Here is a 22,011-nt window from a genome sequence, read left to right on the forward strand (position 1 = left end):
TACAGCAAACTTGAAGAAGAAGAGAAGAAAAATAATAAAGAAGAAAAAGGGAAAGTTGAGGCTGAAAAAGTTAAGAGAGAAGCAGTTCAGGTAGTTGTTTGAGATCATCAGAGCCACATAAATATTCAACGATCACTCTCCCTAGGGAGGGCTCCTAGTCCCTCCTCCTCATTCCAGTATTCTTAGTTTCTTTGCAAACTGGGAAAATGTGTTTGGATCCCCATATACAAGAGTACTCCCCTTTCCTTATTCAATTTATTCACACTAAATCTATTAATTGCTCGTGCAGTAGAGAGATCAATCACCATTTTCTCCCCTATTGTGTCAATTATATTACCTAAGAAAGAAGTATATATAGATTGTTATCTTACTGTCTGAATGCAGACTAATAGAGACAGATGTTCAGATTTTTCTCAAGTACATTTTTGAATATGAATATTTACCTTAAAAACAGCAACAACTAGGGATCCCACTTAATTATCTGTGAGATTTTGAGGAGATAAAAGCATCTCTGAGTCTTGAGTTTGCATTCTTTAACATCTCACATGATGGTGATAACAATGATAATTGTACATTCGTTGCTACTGTATGCATCATGGCATAAAGTTTTATGACTGATATTTATAGTAGCCATTGAAGGGACATACTGTTATCTGTATTTTATAGAAGAGGACTCGGAAGCTGACATAAGAAGTTAAGAAATATATTTAATTAGTTACATATAATACAATTATATACTGATATATTATTTACTATATATTAACATAAACATTATATGATACAAATAATATCATATATAATTATAATTATATGTAGTTAGTAACTTGAGAACCAAGAATTGAACCAAAAGTTCTGGCTTTAAGGCCCACGATGCACTTTAGATTTTACACGCTTCTGCCATTTGTATTATTCCTGCAGACTATGCCTTAGGTCCTCATTATTCTTTTCTTTTGTCCTTTTGTGATTTAGAAGAGCTCATTTCTACTGCTCTTACCTTTGCTCTCTACAATCTACTCTCAACTCTTAAGCCAAAGTAATTATTTAAAACCATAAGGCAGGTCGTGCTACCCAGTGGCTTCTCACCTCACTCAAAGTAAAAATCAAGGTCCTTGTAGTGTCTGGAAGTGCCATACATGGTCTGATCCCTGCCACTTTTCCTAGGTCACATTTCCTATTATTCTACATTGTTCTCCATGCACCAATTATACTGGCCACCTTTTGGTTTCTGGGACATCCCAAGCATAGATTCATGGCTTTCTATCATGTGGTCACAAAAACAATGTGGTTAAAAAACTGGACTCTAGGCTCAGACTGTCAGGGTTCAAATCCTTGCTTCATTTCCCTACCAGTAAGGTCCTACAGTTAACATCTTTATATATTAGCTTTCTCACTTATAAGATAAGATAAGGACATTTTTATTATGTATGTTATTTTTATGAAGTCCCAAGAAACTTATTAATGTATAACAGCACAGTGTCACACATATCTTAAGTAGTCACTCTGTAATATTATATTTACTGCTGTTAATGTCATTATTGGTCTAATCTCATTGTCCAGTGGGGTGTTCCACACTGGAGAGTTCACCAATTCTTCAACATACAATGAACTTTACCTTGTATATGCCATTACTCACAGTCAGAATATCCCTCTTGTCTACCAAAATTCTGGCCACTTTTCATGGCTCAGACTGTGTGTTAACTGCTCCCTAAAGATTTTCCCATTTGTGCAATATACTTAATAACTCTATCACTTGTTATGCCAACAATTTAAAAAATATTTTAGTTATATTATTCATTTTAGTATAATTTATAGTTGCCTCTATGTGTTTTCTTCAAAGAAATTAAAAACTCTGTACTAGTTTTCTATGGCTGCGATAACAAATTAGCACACTTTAGTGGCTTAAAACAACATAAACTTCTCATTGTTCAACTCCCACTTATGAGAACACATGGACACAGGGAGGGGAACATCACACACTGGGGCCTGTTTGGGGACTGGGGGAAAGGGGAGGGAGAGCATGCAAATATCTAATATTAGCCCCCTCATGCAAATATCTAATGCATGCAAATATCTAATATTATTAGCCCCCTCATTAGAGCATGCAAATATCTAATATTATTAGCCCCCTCATGCAAATATCTAATGCATGAGGGGGCTAAAAACCTAGGTGACGGGTTGATAGGTGCAGCAAACCACCATGGCACATGTATACCTATGTAACAAACCTGCATGCTCTGAACATGTATCCCAGAACTTAAAGTAAAATAAAACAAAATAAAATAAAAAACAATGAAAACAACAACAATAACATAAACTTCTTATCTTATTTCATAGGTTAGAAGGCTAAAAAGGATCTCACTGGGCTAAAATCAAAGGGTTGGCAGAGCTGTATTCCTTTTCTGGAGTTTGCAGGCGACAATCCATCTCTTTTTCTCCAAATCTAGAGGCCATCCATGTTCCTTGGTTCTTGGACCCCCCTTCTCTATCTACAAAGCCAGCAATGTTATATCTCTCTGACTGTTCTTCTGTGGTTACATTTCCCTCTCACTCTGTCTTCCATCTCGCTCTTGCAGTTTTAAGGACTGATCCTTGTGATTGAGCCTTACACTGAGCCCATTATGGCAATATAGGATAATCTCTTCATTTCAAGGTTATTAACTTAATTATATCTGAAAAGCCCTTTTTGCCATGTAAGGCAGCATATTCTCAGGTCTCAAGTATTAAGACTTAGACGTATTTGGTGGAACGGTATTATTCTGTATACCACAGATTCCTTTACCAATTTAAGAGGCCATACATTTTTCTTCTCTGTATCTTTCACAGTGCTGGGTAGCACGACCTGCCTTATGGTTTTAAATAATTACTTTGGCTTAAGAGTTGAGAGTAGATTGTAGAGAGCAAAGTAAGAGCAGTAGAAATGAGCTCTTCTAAATCACAAAAGGACAAAAGAAAAGAATAATGAGGACCTAAGGCATAGTCTGCAGGAATAATACAAATATACAAATGTTTGGCTTGTTTACAGTTGTATTGCACAGTTGTAATTCTAAATTTAAAAATAATAGCAGTTCATATGAAAAATAGATTCACTCTTCAACATCTACAAAAGAAAATTCTTCGTATGAGCTAATTTCTGATTTCACATTACTACTACAGACAAACTCTCCTCTCATATTATTTTTCTTTTGCTAAATATAACTAGTTAGGGGATCTGGCAATGAACCTTTAAGCAGAGCTAGGAGAAAAATTTCCTCTTTCATCCTCATTGAATTTCAACTTGAACTACAGAATTCAGAATAAAATACAAAATCAATTGTAATTGCCATTTGTAATTAACTCTTTGATCTTCAGTGATTGCTTATTCTGTCTCAATTTCTCATGTAACCCTAAACAAGGAGTGTGCCCAGTCATCAGAGAACTAAGTTTATTGAGAGTCTTGTGTATGGTTGCAGGTTTAGTCTGGATTTTGGGGCTATCAAGGAAAAAGAAATACAGCCACCTTCTTAAGTCCTTTGTGTTTAATAGAAATTGAACACTATAACTGCCAGAAAAAAAAATTCTCAGGTCATTTTCTGTCTTTTTTTTTTTTTCTATAAAGCACTTAGTAGGAACCCAATAAACTAATTTCCCAGAAGATACTCAAGCTTTCTCCTTTTCTTTTCCTTTTAGGAGACATGCGATGAATTTCGGAGTCTTTTGCAAAATGGAAAACTTTTCTGCACAAGAGAAAATGATCCTGTGCGTGGCCCAGATGGCAAGACCCATGGCAACAAGTGTGCCATGTGTAAGGCAGTCTTGTGAGTGCACAAAGAAAACCACTACTGTGGGATGGTGTAATTGGGGAAGCAATGAGCCAGGCAAATAATATGTATTGTGTTTGTCCTTTCCTTACATGTAATATAAACAGAAGGTTATCTGTAAAGCATTTGAAATAAATCTTTTCTTTATAATGGCCAAGATTCACAGTTCTAGAAATAAAATAAATACAACTAAGCTATTACATTCTCTGTTAGTTCTGGGGTAGACCCTGCCAGTAGATCACACTTCCTTGATAAAATTCTTAAGTTATTTGCTATCAAGTGGATCCTTTCTCTGGATTATCTCGCAATTCACGTTGGAAAGAAAACACACAGATTTTAATGTCAAAGTCCTTACCTACATTGTTGAAAATAACACATTTTCAGAAAATGAAAAGTAGGTCTTTACACAAAGTTTGGAAGTACACCTAGAATATTTAGGTCATTCAATAGCATTTACCAAACATCTACAATGTACAATGTGTATAATGTGTATAATGATTATACGAAGGTGAATGAAATAGATAATCTTCCCAGAAATCATATAGTCCACTGAGATTAGTCACAGACGTAAGGTAATATAATACAAAGGAGGAACTGTTGAATGAAAAATTTGTCTGTAGTATGTTACGGTACTTCAAGAAAGGGATAATTAATAGAAAGTTTTATGGTGGGATAAAACTAGACCTTATAATTTGGATAAAATGTGGACATGACAGAAAGTAATGAGAGGAGAAGAGGGGAACAGCAAGAGTAAGGATCTAAAATTAGGAAAAAAGCAAGTCATTTAGTTTAGTCAGAACTTACCAACTTTATCAACCTTGAATGCACACCAGAGATTTCGAGGTCAATTCTACATGTAATGGGAAGCTGCAAAAATTGTTCAGATAGGACAGTAAGTGGCATAAATATTGTTCCTTTAGGAAGATTCATTTGTTAGCAGTAAACAGGAGAAAAAGAGAAAGAAAGTACTAAACTTAAGAATTGCTACTCATGTAGACGGAGGAGCTGCAATAAATAACCCAGGAAGAGGCAGCTACGCAGAGCAAGGAGGTAGGCTAGAAGGCGAGTGGATCAAAGTGGGGGATGCTGTGAAGGTGAAGTCAATGTCATGTAGCGACAGCTATGCAAGCTGAAGGACAGTAAGCAATTAGAGATGATTCCACTGTTTTGTGTTTGTTTTTTTGTGAAAGGTAGAAAATCCAGGAGAAAGAATACATTTGGTAGAGAAGATAATGATTTTGGGGTCTCTTGAACATTAGGTATTGGCGATAAACACAGCTGGAGATCCCCAGTGAACATTTATGAAGTGTTAGTTAATTGCTCACCTTGTCTTTTTTTTTTTTTTTTCTTATGGAGTCTCACTCTGTCATCCACACTGAAGTGCAGTGGTGTGATCTCAGCTCATTGTAACTTCCGCCTCCTGGGTTCAAGTGATTCTCCTGCCCCAGCCTCCCTAGTAGCTGGGATTACAGGCATGTACCACCACGCCTGGCTAATTCTTGTATTTTTAGTAGAGACAGGGTTTCGCCATGTTGGCCAGACTGGTCTCGAACTCCTGACCTCAGGGATCCACTCACCTCAGCCTTCCAAAGTGCTGAGATTACAGGTGTAAGCCAACACACCCAGCTTTACTCACCTTGTCTTGTTTATGGTGATATATATGTGGTGTTCTTTTATTTTAATGAGACCCCTTCCTGGCAAAGGACTCCATATAATTTATATTTTTATTTTTAGAGAAGGCCTGCAGCATAGTAGATGTTAACTCAATGCTCAATAATTCTGTACATATGTGATTTGTTCATATAATGAGAAACTCAAAGAAATGCACACCACTCTCTGTAATCTATTGTTCCCTACCTCCCACTTTCTAATTTCCAGCCAGAAAGAAGATGAGGAAAGAAAGAGGAAAGAAGAGGAAGATCAGAGAAATGCTGCAGGACATGGTTCCAGTGGTGGTGGAGGAGGAAACACTCAGGTGAGAGCAACCTCTAATTTCAATAACTGGGGCGGGTTCAACTCCTTGACGATAGGACTGTGACATAGCGTATATAGTCTATGGTAAAGGCAGTGCTACGTCCTTGAGAGAACAGAGAAGTTTCTCCTTAAGGTTGCAGGGTAAGATATCAGCACATTTTCATTGCTCTGGGGTTCATTTGGATTTCTTTACACCTTGAAATAATTAACAATATGTAATGACCTTATCCCAGTCTCCTGAGCCCTCTTTATGGTAATCTAGACCTCATATCAATAATCGCTCTCATCAGTATCACATGCTCTTCATTTTCTTTCATTATTCTTTCTTGCCTTGGACAGAGCCACTTTTTTTAGGTGTCTTTTCTGTTGATCCAAGGCAGCATGATAGGACAAAAGAGCACAGGCTTTGGAGTCAGACTGGGTTATGATTCTGCTCCTACTACCTGGACTTGTGAGACATTGAGTAAATTACTTCCTCTCACTGAATTCTACTTTCCCTGATTTAGCAGTACTCTTCCAGGGATAAAAGAAAATAATTTAGGCAAAGGTTTAGCATGTTTCTTGAGGCATTTTTAAGTGTCAGCATGGCAATGTTGCACATAAGGTCACTCCTTGGGTCTCTGAACACAGTTTCATAAAATTGCAGTCGCCTTATTTATCTTTTTACAACCTTGGAATATCAAAACCATGTCTTCACTTCCAGATCTGACAAAGGCCCAATATTTACCTTTGATAAACTCTGGCTATTCTGTTTTTTTCCCATCTTTTTTGCTTTAGGAGGCTGAGTTCTCCCTTTTAAGGAATAGCCCTGTTGATTAGAATTGTCTGATAGACATTTTGTGTGTTTTGTTCATAACTTGGTCAAACCTACCTTCCTTGACATTTTGCATAACTTTGGGTTTTCCTCCAGCATTTTTCTCTCTCTTCTATCTGCACTAGAGACCTGCACATTTTTTTCTGTATGAGGCCAGTTAAATATTTTAAGCAATGTGGGCCTTGTGGGTCATATGATGTCTGCTGCAACTATTTTACTCTGCCATTGTTGTGGGAAAGAAGCACAAAAATAATATCTGAATAAATGAGTGAGGATGTGTTTCAGTAAAACTTTATGTGTAAGAACAGGCAGCAGGAAAGATCTTCCCTGTGGGCTATACAATTGACCCTTGAACAACATGGGTTTGAATTTCCCAGGTCCACTTGTACTTAATTTTTTTTCAACCAAACTTAGATAAAAAATACAGGATTTGTGGGATGTGAAACCCGCATATATGGAGGGCTAACTTTTTGTATAGGTGAGTTGTACAGGGCCAACTGACAGACTTCAGTATACATGGATTTTGATCCTGGAACCAATCCCCCAAGTGTACCAAGGGGAAACTGTAGTTTGCTGACATTTAATATATGCTATTAAATTCACTCATATTTATAATTTCCTTGTGTAGATCCTTAAAAGCAACATTAGTAGCCATGACAACTCATCTCTTACAATTAGAACATGGGTGATTCTGGTCCCCTTTTCTCTGCAGATACCAGACCTAGATGTTAGGGGTTTTTTTGTTTGTTTGTTTGAGATGGAGTCTCACCCTGTCACCCAGGCTGGAGTGCAATGGAGCAATCTTGGCTCACCGCAACTTCTGCCTCCTGGGTTCAAACGATTCTCCTGCCTCAGCCTCCCAAGTAGCTGGGATTACAGGCACTCACCACCATGCCCAGCTAATTTTTGTATTTTTAGTAGAGACAGGGTTTCACCATGCTGTCCAGGCTGGTCTTGAACTCCTGACCTCATGATCCACCCATCTTGGCCTCCCAAAGTGCTGGGATCACAGGCATGAGCCACCGCACCCGGCAATGTTATGTTTCTTATAAAGAGAGGTGAAAGAACTTCTCTTACTCAGATTGTTAAAAACATTTACTAAGAATACAGTAGACTAAGTAATCCAGGGGCTCTTCATTCTTCTCTGTTTTCAGGACGAATGTGCTGAGTATCGGGAACAAATGAAAAATGGAAGACTCAGCTGTACTCGGGAGAGTGATCCTGTACGTGATGCTGATGGCAAATCGTACAATAATCAGTGTACCATGTGTAAAGCAAAATTGTAAGTATTTCTCTCAACAGGCATGTCTAAAATATAGTCACATTCCTCTTGAATGAATGGCTATTTCTCATTTGCTATGGCTCCTTCCATGCAAATTATTCTTTTTGCTAATTTCCAAATATTCTATTTTTTTCTCTTGCGTTCTCTAAGGAACAATGAGCCTTAGCAAGGGCAGCTAACCAAGTGGCTGATTTCTATTGTATTTTCTATTACAATTCTGTGAACTCTAAGTGCTATCATGATAGACCCTTGTTCTTTATTGTGCCAGAATCCTAGGAAGACTTTGTCACGGCCATTTGGAATCATTGACCAGCACAGTTGAAGAAAGCTGACTTCTTGTCATTTGCACGGGACACACTTAGTGCATAATCCAGGGTCAATATTTGTTAACAAGACGAATATTCACTTTTTTCTCCTCCAGGGAAAGAGAAGCAGAGAGAAAAAATGAGTATTCTCGCTCCAGATCAAATGGGACTGGATCAGAATCAGGGAAGGTGAGTTATTATTTGGGTTTTGGCAAGAATGGTCTTTCTGTGAGTCAACAATTGGCGATCAAAACTATAGAAGAAGGTGTCAACATGATCAAGCTAGAGCTTGCCCTTAGAAGGTCAGGAGTTACCAAGTTATCAGTGACTATCACTGATAACTTGTTCAGTGAAGAAACCTAATGCCAAGTGGACATCTTTAAGTCTGACACTTTACAAGGCATTTTTATAAATTATAGTTTATTTAATTATTTTAACAGCCTGGTCAAATTTGGCCTTTTAACCTTATTTCATAGATAGGTAAAATGAGGTTTTGCAAGTATACTGGGATTTATTTTTGTTTTTGCATTATTTTGCTGCTAGTGTAAGTTACTATAAGCAGATGCTTAAAGTAAGACAAATTTATTATCTTATATTTCTGGATTCCATAAGTTTTAAATGGTCTGATCGTGCTAAAACCAAGATGTCGGTAATGCTGCATTCCTTTGTGGAGGCTCTAGGTGAGGATCTGTTTCTTTGCTTTCTCTAACTTCGAGAAGCTACCTGTATTCCTTGGCTTGTGGCCACCCTTAAGCCAGTGATGGCCAGTCAAGTCCTTCTTATGCTTTATCATTCTCACACTGACTGTCCTGCCGCTGCCTCTCTCTTTAATGAGTAAGAACCTTTGTGATTACATGGGCCCCACTTGGATAATCCAGGGTAACTTCCGCATTTTAAATTCAACTGATTAGCAATCTTAATTCCATATTCAACCATAATTCCTCCCTGCCACGTAAAGCAACATATTTGGAGGTTCCAGGAATTAGAACATAGACGTCTCTCTCTGTGGGCCATTATTTTGCCTACCACAGCAAGGTTACATGGCTGCCTGACTCTTGGAAAGAAATCCTCTGATTCTCAAATCCAATCAAATATTATGTAAAAACAGCACTTCCAATATAATCTCCCCATCTTTTCAGGATACATGTGATGAGTTTAGAAGCCAAATGAAAAATGGAAAACTTATCTGCACTCGAGAAAGTGACCCTGTCCGGGGTCCAGATGGCAAGACACATGGCAATAAGTGTACTATGTGTAAGGAAAAACTGTGAGTATGTTTCAAAATGAGCTTTTGACTGTGAGTCTTAAAGTACAATAATCGTTTCTTACCAGTTTGGGAAAATGACAATTGTTTTGGAAGCAGATCTGGTAATTAATGAGGCGTTTGTTCACTTTGATTGAAATGTTTCATTGTTTTCCCCCCAGGGAAAGGGAAGCAGCTGAAAAAAAAAAGAAAGAGGATGAAGACAGGAGCAATACAGGAGAAAGGAGCAATGACAAAGAGGTAATAGATGTTAGACATGCTAATACCTGAATTCAGTTAGTTCATTGTATGGTATATTTATTCAACAAATATTTGTGAAATGGTGACTCTGTCCCAATCATTGGTGATATAACGGTAAACAATGAAGTCATGGCCAGATCTTGAAAATAAATAGCATGCTCTTCAGTTCCCCAGGAGTGACTCTGATGCAATTGTAGAACCAGTGACAATTGTCAAATTATTGTAGTTAGCCAGTGAATTTCATTTTTGAATTTTTTCTTTCCTTTGAGACAGGGTCTTGCTGTTGCTCAGGATGGTCTCGAACTCCTGAGCTCAAGCAATCTGCCGGAGCTCAAGTCTCAGCCTCCCAAAGTGCTGGGATTACATGAGCCATCGCACTCTGGTGTTTCTGAATTTTTTAAACAAATAAATATCAAGCAATCAGATGCCAAAAATTACAAAGAAAATCAGTATCAAAAGTTTGGAGTTTGAGGCCAGGCACGGTGGCTCAGGCCTGTAATCCCAGCACTTTGAGAAGCTGAGGCGGGCAGATCACGAGGTCAGGAAATCGAGACCATCCTGGCTAGCACGGTGAAACCCCGTCTCTACTAAAAGTACAAAAAAATTAGCCGGGCACAGTGGCGGGCGCCTATAGTCCCAGCTACTTGGGAGGCTGAGGCAGGAGAATGGCGTGAACCCGGGAGGCGGAGCTTGCAGTGAGCTGAGATCGCGCCACTGCACACCAGCCTGGGCGACAGAGCGAGACTCTGTCTCAAAAAAAAAAAAAAAAACGGGAAAAGAAAAAGAAGAAAAGTTGGAGTTTGAGATAATAAATTTTTGATCTGGCATTTCATTGCCACCTAGTGTTCAGTTTTGGTCTTTATAAATAGTATTCAACACTACAACACCAACACGTAGAATATTACACAGCACAATCTCTTTTAATGCACCGACGGACTCCAATTAGAAAAGATAAATAGTGAAATTTCCCTGGGAAGATTTTTTCCTGTTAGTAGGGCAACTTTTCATTAAGCCTGTAGTGGCTAAAGAAAATGAAACCTTATTAGTAATTATCATTATTTAAAAATATTTTGGGAATATCTGTTGTGCGTTATGGTAGACGAATGGCTTTGAGAAAATAACTTTATTGCACAACTTCACATGATCTCTAAAGGACATCTATTTAAAATCTTGGTAAATTTTTAATTTTATGATCCTTATTTTAAAAATTTCGAACAGAAAAATGCTATATATATATGGGAAATACTGAGTAAAAAAAAAAATAAAGAAAATATGGAGGCAGGGTGTGGTAACTCACTCTTTTAATCCCAGTGTTTTGGGAGACCAGAGCAAGAGAATTGCTTGAGCCCAGGAGTTCAAAACCAGCCTGGGCAACATAGTGAGACCCTGTCTCTACAAAATAATAATAATTAAAAAAAAAAGCCAGGCATGATGGTGCACACCTGAAACTCTAGCTACTTGGGAGTTTAAGGTGGGAGGATCACTTGAGCCCATGAGTTCAAGGCAGCAGTGAGCTATGATAGCATTATTGCACTCCAGCCTGGGCAACAGAGTAAGAACTTGTCTTAAAAAAAAAAATAAAAATATTGAAATTGTGTGTGAGTGTGTGTGTGTGTGTGTGTGTGTCAAATAGAGAACTACAGTTTTATCTACACATGCAAAGTTAAATAAGGTTTACCAATAATTATATTTAAACCTCCCCAAATTCTATTCAGTGGTGATATTGTTCCAATTTTTTAGAATTCAGGAAAACTTAAGAGAAGTGAACTACACATAATTAATGAATAGAAGAGCCAAAGACTGAATTGCAGGGTTTCAATACAGTCAGAGGAGTGCTATTATAAAAATATGTGGTATTGTGAGCACCTGGAAAAGAAAATACTTCCAGCAATTTGTGAAAATGGTGGTTGTGAGACATTTAATATGTTGGTAGGTATTTAATTCCAGAGAATTTCTTAAAATGCTGCAATTAAAAGTAAGGCCTGGAATTGTTTGTTTACGGACATCACAATTTAAAGAAAGAAGGGTAAGTACAATCTAGGTTACCGTGTTATTTTTTAAGGTAACGTTTCCATATTACCACTTTGGCTCTTTGGGCTTACAGGAAGTTCCAGAGACTTCTGTAGCTCTCTGAAGATTTTAGTACATTCTAGATCCTGTCTGTAGACTCGGTTCTATTGGCTTCTTTTTATGATCATTATGTTTCAATGAACACAAAAGGCAGCTCCATATACTTATCCACACATAGGAGTTTTATTCTCTGACTTGTAAAAGCAAATAAGTAAAAAGGTATAACCTGGTGGTTAGCAGGTTTCTGATCACAAATTCAACACTGACTTTATTTAATATCGCTGAGATTTATTTTTCTCATCTGTAGAATGGGGATGATGCATATTTATCTTTTATAAAAGATTTTTACAACCACTAAAGCAAATCTATTAAACCACACCATAAAGCACATCACACAATAATTTTTTTTTTTTTTTTGGTAAATTGTGGTTGAGAAATGAAGCTGAAAGTTTACATGTTTTTATGTTTTGCCAGAAGAGTGTCGTTTAGTTCATTCCAGGGCTTTTGAAGTAGACTTATGTGTGGAATACTGAGTGCACTCATAGGGAGACAGGTTTGGGGCTCTGCCTCATAGAAAATGGTATTAAAATGAGATGTGGCAGGGCACTGGGGGCTCATGCCTGTAATCTCAGTGCTTTGGGAGGCCAATGTGAGAGGATCACTTGAGGCCAAGAGTTTAAGACCAGCCCAGGCAACACAGAGAGACTCCCATCTCTACAAAAAATTTTAAAATATTAGCCAGGCATGGTGGCACATGCCTGTAGTTCTAGCTACTTAGCAGACTGAGGTGGAAGTGTTGCTTGAGCCCAGAAGTTGGAGGCTGCAATGAGCTATGATTGCACCACTGCACTCCAGGCTGGACAACAGAACAAGATTATATATATATAACAAGATTATATTATATACATAACAAGATTATATATATATATATAAAATATATAGAGATATATATTATATATATAAAATCTTGTTATATATATATGATCTTGCTTGCATATATATATATGATCTTGCTTGCATATATATATATATATGATCTTGCTTGCATATATATATATATAGTTTTTAAAGGAATGGGCTGCTTTAGTGAAATTCCATTAGGGCAAGACAATCATTTGATAGAGATGCAATGGAGAAGATTCAAACTTCTTAGGTAGAGATTGAATAAAGTGCCTTTAAAACATATTTCTTCTCTGAAATTTCACTTCTCTGTTTTTTTCCTGTGTTATGAGTTTATATCTAATTGGTCAATCATGTTGTCGGGTTTGAAAGATTATACCATGACAGTAACAACTTTTTCTGCTACTGTTGGTAGGATCCGTGTCGTGAATTTCGAAGCATGCAGAGAAATGGGAAGCTTATCTGCACCAGAGAAAATAACCCTGTTCGAGGCCCATATGGCAAGATGCACATCAATAAATGTGCTATGTGTCAGAGCATCTTGTACGTAAAAAGGTTTATCAATAAATTTGATAGTTGTGCCTGTTTGCCAGAAATTAGTTCTTGTTACTTTTAAAACCTAAGATACTTGGCATCACACATTAATGATATGATACCTCCTCTCTTTTGAAGAGACAATTTCCAAAGCACTTTCACAATAATTTTTTTATTTTGATGTTGAAAAGCATAATCATACCCAGAACCTCTGGGGTAGGAAGAGGTAGCTTATCAGCTAAGTAACCTGGGACAGACCAGTTCATTGTGCGGAGGCTCAGTTCCTCCTGAGGGAAAAATGACTGCACAATATAGTTTTGTGGAGATTCAAGGACATTTTTAAAATGTTAATGAACTTCACAGCATTATACCTACGTAAATAACATTCAAGGACATTTTAAAAATGTTTATGAACTTCAAAGCATTATACCTATGTAAATAACAATCAAAATTGTGAGTTTGGTTATAATTTAATTGGAAAAGTAAAAATGAGAATTATAGCAACTTTCTAGATGAGAGTCTTAAGTCTATTATATTAAGGAAAAATAAAGACCTTCCAGGATCATATTTTTCTGGATAAGAGTATAGTAACAGCATCTATGAAAGTTGATAGCATTGCCACAAATATATTATCATGAAAATTCCAACAATCAGAACTGATTAGCTTATAAAAATATTCTTAGATATTTTTTAGGTATAAGAAAACAGTGTTAGATTTGCTAATGTTTAGAATCGCAGAAATACTTGGTTAAAGACAATTCAGTAACAACCCTTGAAAAATTACCCTTTTTTTTTTTATTATTCTGCAGTGATCGAGAAGCTAATGAAAGAAAAAAGAAAGATGAAGAGAAATCAAGTAGCAAGCCCTCAAATAATGCAAAGGTTATTTATTAAAGGATACCAAAATAACCATTTTACTTTTCACCCTCAGAATTTTGCATTCTTCTCCAGTTTTGGGAATAATAAATATATTAATCTCTTCAAAGAAAATTGATTTTTCTTGTCTTGTCACTTTGGATCATAACAAGATTTTTGGGGGTTTGGGGGTTTGATACCTTTTTTGATTTTGTAGAAAATTCTCTGAGAGTGTGTGTCAATTATTGTTTTAGTCTTTCCTCCTTGGGAGAAATATGGATTGAAAAGTAGAGGGTAACATTCTTTACCAACTCAACTGCATGCTTATCTTTGACACTTTAAGTGTGAAATAAGGCTTTGGGTAGCTTGCTGATGTTTATTTTAATAATTCAGGCAATATAAACCAATCTAAGTCTCCCTTTTAGCTTCCCTTCTGTTTTCACCGGATGATTCTATCAGCATTAAAGAATCAGCAGTGTGCATGCGTGATGCTTTCTTTTCTATTTATTTTTCAAGACTACAAAGAAGACATCTTTATTCAATTCTTTAACAGTAACAATCACATTTGTAGAGTTAGATCCCTGAGCAATTGTCCTTTTGTCAAAAGCATGCTTCATGGGGAAAATGGGGAAAGGAAGGATGGATGAACAGGAGAAAAAAACAGGAAGGTCTATCAAGTGTTGTTTTATGTTTCCCTACATTTTTCAGGACCAGTGCAGACAGGTTCAGAATGAAGCGGAGGATGCAAAATTTAGACAACCTGTGCGTTCCTTGGCCTCTGTTGCCAGGATGAGTACAGTGAGTCTGAGCCCAGAGCTAAGAGAGGACTTCCTAAAACCAAGTTTGAAAAAATCACTAAGCCAAAAAGGGACAAAGCCATGTTCACTTTCCCTTTCTCATTTTCTAGGATGAGTGCAGTGAATTTCGAAACTATATAAGGAACAATGAACTCATCTGCCCTAGAGAGAATGACCCAGTGCACGGTGCTGATGGAAAGTTCTACACAAACAAGTGCCACATGTGCAGAGCTGTCTTGTGAGTAAGAGGATTCTGCTCCCCCTGTAGCTAGCAGGGGAACTGCATTTTTAGAAACTGCTGCTTGAATAAGTTTGTATATTTATGAACCCCATGGGATTTTAAAAATAAGTCTTTAGAATTAAAGCCCTCAAATTGAGAACACCTGATATAGTAGAAAGAACACTGAGACTTGGAGACAGAAATTCCATATGTTAAGTTCTAACCAAGATGTATACTAGCTGTGTCATTAAACAATTTGTTTTCAACTTTCAGCATCATAATTAGAAGAAATTCTTCAAGATCTTTATTCCACAACTAGATCAGACTCAACTGAGATGCCTTTAAAAATAAATACAAATTTTTACACCCCAAAATATATTATATCAGAATCTTGGGGCTATGGAATTTGTTTTTTAGAAAGAGTTTCTAGGTTATTCTAAAAAGCAAATAGAAATGGAGACCAATGGACATTATAAATGATGATGATGATGATGATGATGATGGTTGTAAAGCACACTGTGAACCCAACAATAATCAAATTTCTTTAGCTTTTCATAGTGAGTGTTCTTTGAGGGGGGAATTACCAAATACTATTCTCATTTTATGTTCTAGAAAATCAAAACTTAAGAACATTAACCCACTTGTCATCTGTTAAGTGATGAAAGTTCTAAACCAGCTCCTAATTGTGTACTTTTCTTAATATGTCATCCTGGTCACTATCTCAGTGTTCTGTGATTCTGTTTTATTTATTTATTTGTTTATTGATTGATTGATTGATTGATTGATTGATTGAGACAGAGTCTCACTCTGTTGCCTAGGTTGGAGTGCAATGGTGCGATCTCAGTTCACTGCAACCTCTGCCTCCCGGGTTCAAGAGATTCTCCTGCCTCAGCCTTTCGAGTAGCTGGGATAATAGGTGTGCACCACCATGCCCAGCTAATTTTTGTATTTTTAGTAGAGATGGAGTTTCACCATGTTGGCCAGGCTGGTCTCCAACTCCTGACCTCAGGTGATTCGCCAGCCTGGGCCTTCCAAAATGCTGGGGTTACAGGCGTGAACTACCATGCCTGGCCTCTGTCACATTTTATGAGGATTGCTTAACTTCTCACTGGAAGTTATAGGAACTGTTTCTTATTTTAAATTATTTTTTATTTTCTTCTCTAGTCTAACAGAAGCTTTGGAAAGGGCAAAACTTCAAGAAAAGCCATCCCATGTTAGAGCTTCTCAAGAGGAAGACAGCCCAGACTCTTTCAGTTCTCTGGTAAGGAGGACTATTTCTGAAAAGCTACTTATAATTTAAGTTTCTTGATTTTTTTTGACCTGTTGCTATTTGCTATTTTCATAGAAGGGTCTGAGGTTTGCTGATTCAGTGCAGCCTGAAGTCCTTTGAGGACTATATGCAGTTTATGCTTGGTGAGAGTCCTGGGATTTCTCATTAGTGCCTTATCCTGTGCCCTTTGAGATTATTTGCCCTGCTTCAATTTAGTACATTTTGAAATTTACAATGTGTGTGTGGAATAATTGTGACTAATCTCACATATGGTGAAATACATAGATAGTCAGGTGCCTCAATTCTGTAATTTTAGCATACCTCTTGGTATTCTTAGCTTCCTCACCTAGCTTCCGCTTATTTCCCTCCTCCAACCAAATCCGTTTCTACATCCTGGAACTCTATGCCAAGCATGCTCACAGGTATAAATTTCCGCAAATTAGCAATTCGCAGTAGCTAAAACTTCTTGTTTAAAATATAGGCTGAGCTGGGTGCGGTGGCTCATGACTATAACCCCAGCACTGTGGGAGACCAAGCGGGCAGATCCCTTGGCCCCAGGAGTTTGAGACCACTGTGGGCAACGTGGTGAAACTCTGTCTCTAGAAAACATACAAAAAAAAAATTAGCTGGGCATGGTGCCTTGTGCCTGTAGTTCCAGCTACTTGGGAGGCTGAGGTGGAAGGATGGCTTGAGCCCAGGAGGTCGAGGCTACCATGAGCCGTGATAGTGCCACTGCACTCCAGCCTGGGTGACAGAGCAGGACCCCACCCCTCTCTCTTCCTCTCTCTCGTAGCTGATGGTCACCAGTAATGTAAGTATTAGTCTACATTAGCATGATAAGATTTACTTTGTAGAGCCTTCGCAAGATGAGGAGTAGAAAGGAGCAAAGAGGATATGAGATCATCAAGCAGATTCTCAGATTGGGCCCTAAAAGGAAGATTTTAGCACCTAGGCTGATGACCCAGAAAAGGAGAAAGAAAGGTATCAAACATGAATTTTACTTCATTATTCACCCAGTTCAACTAGGGTAATAGATGAGTTACATACATGAAATATGCATTAATTACATATTTCTGGTAAATTGAGCTCCACATCAGGGATCCAAAGGTGTGGAGAAGAGCTATTAACAAAATATGTTTTTTTTTAAATACTAAAGTATAATAGTTACATAGAAGAAATGTACATATGAAAGTAAATAGCTAAATGAAATATCACAAAGTGATTATACCTGTGATAGCAGCAAGAAATAAGATATCATCAGCAGACCAGTAGCCCCCTCATTCTCCCTCATAAGCTACAGTCTGTTTTGGAGCTATTTCTTTTGGAGAAATAAATCTTTCATTATTCATTTTTTTCATCAAGCCGGCAGTCCTTTTGTCAGTCTACAAATACTTACTGAGCACCTGCTATTTTTCCAGGCATTATTTATTTACTTATTTATTTTTTGAGAGGGAGTCTCGCTCTTTTGCCCAGGCCGGAGTGCAGTGGCGCCATCTCGGCTCACTGCAAGCTCCGCCTCCGCAGTTCACGCCATTCTCCTGTCTCAGCCTCCCGAGTAGCTGGGACTACAGGTGCCCGCCACCACGCTAAGTTTTTGTATTTTTAGTAGAGACGGGGTTTCACTGTGTCAGCCAGGATGGTCTCGATCTCCTGACCTCGTGATCCGCCCGCCTCGGCCTCCCAAAGTGCTGGGATTATAGGCGTGAGCCACCGCGCCTGGCCTCCAGGCATTATTTATGTATGCTAGGTTAATAGCCATAAACAAAACAGATAGCGCTCACTACATGAAGTTCATAGTATATTGGAAAAGCAGATACAATAAATAATATGAATAAATGAAAAAATAATGCCAAGGAGGAAATAAGGCAGAAAAAAATGGTACAGTAAATTCTGAGATGGGGAGGGGAGGGGATACAATTTTAAGTGACATATACGGAGAATAACTCTCTCAGAAGGTGACATTTACATCAAGACCTAAGGGTATTGATTCTGTAGGTATATCTGAGGAGAACATATTCCAGGGAGAAAACATAGCAAAGCGTTTAGTGTTGTTGAAATAGAGCTACCTCAGCTGTAGAAGAGGAAGTCAGGAAGCTAATGGGAGGCCATGTTATAAAGGGTTTTGTAGACAATTTTAAAGACTTTGCCTAATATTCTGAATGAAGGTTTTGAGTAGACTAATATGATTTGATTTATGTTTTAAAGGAATAACTTTGCCTGATACCTATTGAAAACACTGCAGGGAGGCAAGGGCTGGACAGCTAGTTAGCTACTGCAGTTGTCTACAAAAGAGATGATGCTGGTTTATACCATGTTAGTAGTGGTGGAGCTCTTGAGAGGTGATAAGATACTGGGTCTGTTTTGAAGGTGGAGTCAACAGAATTTTTTGAGTTGATGTACTATGTTAAAAAAATAAAAAGAGAGAGAGAGTAAGGAACATTGTAGTACCTTTTGAACATTATAGCACCAGTTACCTGAAAAAATACGATTGATATACCTGGTTGAGTCTAACCTTTGCCAGGGTTTCATATAAGTTACTTATCTAAATTCTCCGTGAATATTTGTACCAATATGGAACTCACCACAATCTAAAGCAATTCATTTAGGTGTTTGAATCATTTATCAAAACAAAGGAACAAGTACACAAATACTGCTTGACTCCTCCAAAATGAGTATTAGCAGATATAATACTATTAAATTTTCTATGTCATCTTTGTATCTGTTTTCAGTAAGTAGTTTTCAAGGAATTTATTAATTTCATCTATGTTGTCAAATTTTTTGGCATGTAGTTATTTATAACATTTCTAAATTATTCTTTTAGTATCTACAGCTCATATAGTGATGACCTTTTATCTCGAATATTGGTAATATATGTTTTCTTGACTCTGGTCAATTTTGCAAATAGCTTATCAACTCATTCTTTTCAAGCAGCTAACTTTTGGCTTTGTTCTGTTTTCTATTTCATCAATTTCTCCTCTTTATTACTTATTTTAAAAAAATTTCTATGCTCATCATTGGCTAGCTCCTTCAGATGAAAGCTTAGATCATCCATTTCAGAACCTCCTTCTTTTCTAATATATGTATTAAAGTTATAATTTTCCCCCAAATTACTGCTTTGGCTGCTGGGATTTGATAGGTTGTATTTTCTTTGTGATTCATTTCATTTCTAAATTCTATGATTACTTTGAGTCATGAGTTATTTAGAACTCATCCTTTTACTTATAAATATATTTCTTATAAATATTATATAGTTGATTCTTTTTGTTCTTCCAGTTAGATAATTTCTGTCTTTTAACTGGAGTACTTACTTGTTAATATTCTATGTAATTATTGATACCATTGGATTTAAGCCTTCCATCATCTTATTTGCTTTTGCATACTTTTTTTATATTTTGGCTCTACTTTTTGCCTTTTTAAAAAACTAATCAAGTTCTTGGAATTATCATTAATTATTAAACTCATACTTCCGAAACACTACAAAGAGCAAATATGTTTCTTCTTTTACATGGAAAATATACATGTTTTTTACTGTGGAAAACATACTAACAACTAAAATTTACTGAACACTTAGTATGTGACAGATACTGCGTTAAGCATAAACTTACATGCATTATCTGTTTTAATCCCTTCAAGCAGTAATATAAAGTAAGGACTACTATTATTTATGATTTTCTGGTGAGAAAATTAAGGCTGAGAAAAGTTAGATAAGTTACTTCTATAGTTAGTGGTAGAGCTAGGACTCAAAAACTCATGCAATTTATGAGTATTTACCTCTGAGTCTTTCCTTTCTAGGCTGTATATAACCAATACCTTCACTTAAAAAGGCGAATATTATTTCTAGCATGCCTATCATTCTAGATTTCTTCTTATGGGCAGGTAATTGTGTCACATATTATAAAGGATATTTGCTTTCTTATTGCTTTGCTACTCCTTGTTTCTTTGTTTACTTACCTTGTCAAAAATTGCCAAATACAGGAAGTTAAATCCACCTCATATGGTGCAAAATCAGTCTTTGAGTTTGAATAACATATATCACACTCCTTTTACAACCATTTATTCAAGTTGGATTAAGGAACTCAAGAGGTTTTCTTAAGCCCACCCCTCTCCTTGAATGCCATAAAGTATGTCTGCTTTATTTTTTGCTTCTTCAGGATTCTGAGATGTGCAAAGACTACCGAGTATTGCCCAGGATAGGTTATCTTTGTCCAAAGGATTTAAAGCCTGTCTGTGGTGACGATGGCCAAACCTACAACAATCCTTGCATGCTCTGTCATGAAAACCTGTAAGTATTCAAGTTGCCCCATCATATCTTCCAGTTTAGAATTTCTCAGCTAGAGTGTTAACCCATAGTAATGCACTGATATAAATTCGAAATGTGTTGCAAGTAATTTATTCATCATAGAAGTTAAAAATTCAAAATTTGTGAATTATCTTTCTTATATGTAAAATAGAAAAGATTTAAGGCTATTCCTTTGGTAAATTGCTTACCTACATTGTTATATGCTCTACTGAGAAGAAGAGAAAGAAAAAATATAGTGGGGTTACAATTGCAGAATATTGGTATAATCCTGTGTACAGTCATGGGAGTGTGAACATCATTCATTCTGTGTGTAGTGGAGAAAAACAGTAGAGAACTACTGCTATATAAACCCAGCCCAGTGTATTATATCTAAAAGGTCCTGTGACTATAATATAGCTACATATTCCCCATTTCTTTAACCCTGCCTCTTGAAAGAAGTAGTACCTTGCAAAAGGAAAGTGCACTGTACAAAAGAAAGCCCAATAAATAAATGGCTGATCTGATGTCTGCTCTCATATTTATGACCATCTGGGTATCTGGAGGCATATTATTTCATGATTCTGAATCTCACTCCCTTCACTGGAGAAATGGAGACAGTTCTCTGAGCTGCTGACTTCACAGATGATTGAAAAGAACTGCTAGATATGAAAATATTTTTATCTTAAGTTAAATACAAGGGATTCATTTTAATACTCTTATTATTGGCTTTAGTTTTGTCGTTCAAATGCTGCTCAAATGCTGTCTGAATTTTTAAATAATTTTTAAATAATTTCCCCTTGCCTCTATATGCATCCCTTCCCTTCTCCTGGCCACCATTTGGCCAGCTTTCAAGGAGAGAATGGTGACAAACCTTGGTTTTTCCATCTCACCTGACCCCAGACCTACATTGTAGTACTACTTTATCCTTCTTAGGACACTGTAAGCAAGGCCCAGAACATGAGGATAGGACTCCCTGGTATCCTGCTTTTTAATCCTGGAAAAATATTTAAAAGAATTCATCTTTTAGGTAAGGTATGGTAGATATAGGTAAGGTATGGTAGGTATGGTATGGTAGGTATACTTCATCTGTAGGTAAGGTATGGTAGATAAGGCACTTTCAGATTTCAGTCACTGAATCCCTGCAACCTGCTACGGAATGTTATTATCTTTATTGTTCAGAAGGTTAATCTGAGGCTCAGAGAGTCCAGTTAATTTGTTTAAAGTTACAAAGCTAGGGAGTAAATCAGACAGGATTTTGACCTTATTGATTTGGATCTAAATGCAGTTTTCTTTTTTCTCCACTATCCTACTGTTATTTCTAAGACAGTAGTTCCTTAAATTGTCAAAGACCAAAGATTCCTTAGATAATATGAAGAAAGCTACCCATTTCAAGAAAATTAAAAAAAAATG

General features: G+C 37.0%; 1 protein-coding gene across 2 annotated transcripts in view; it reads left to right on the forward strand.

Annotated features, from left to right (window-relative positions):
• SPINK5 (serine peptidase inhibitor Kazal type 5) overlaps positions 1 to 22,011 on the forward strand; it is a 74,735-nt gene that overhangs the window by 47,826 nt on the left and 4,898 nt on the right. Inside the window, exons 19-31 of one of the 2 annotated variants that reach the window (XM_063706858.1) lie at positions 6 to 90; positions 3,667 to 3,794; positions 5,676 to 5,772; positions 7,740 to 7,867; positions 8,289 to 8,361; positions 9,312 to 9,439; positions 9,598 to 9,676; positions 13,062 to 13,189; positions 13,990 to 14,062; positions 14,744 to 14,833; positions 14,943 to 15,070; positions 16,217 to 16,313; positions 20,474 to 20,604. In XM_063706858.1, the coding sequence (XP_063562928.1) occupies positions 6 to 90; positions 3,667 to 3,794; positions 5,676 to 5,772; positions 7,740 to 7,867; positions 8,289 to 8,361; positions 9,312 to 9,439; positions 9,598 to 9,676; positions 13,062 to 13,189; positions 13,990 to 14,062; positions 14,744 to 14,833; positions 14,943 to 15,070; positions 16,217 to 16,313; positions 20,474 to 20,604 (1,365 nt within the window). The remainder of the gene's footprint in view (positions 1 to 5; positions 91 to 3,666; positions 3,795 to 5,675; positions 5,773 to 7,739; positions 7,868 to 8,288; positions 8,362 to 9,311; positions 9,440 to 9,597; positions 9,677 to 13,061; positions 13,190 to 13,989; positions 14,063 to 14,743; positions 14,834 to 14,942; positions 15,071 to 16,216; positions 16,314 to 20,473; positions 20,605 to 22,011) is intronic. The other variant, XM_063706859.1, reaches the window with a different exon arrangement.

This window comes from Gorilla gorilla, chromosome 4 (genome assembly GCF_029281585.2).
Source record: "Gorilla gorilla gorilla isolate KB3781 chromosome 4, NHGRI_mGorGor1-v2.1_pri, whole genome shotgun sequence".
Classification (NCBI taxonomy): Eukaryota; Metazoa; Chordata; class Mammalia; order Primates; family Hominidae; genus Gorilla; species Gorilla gorilla.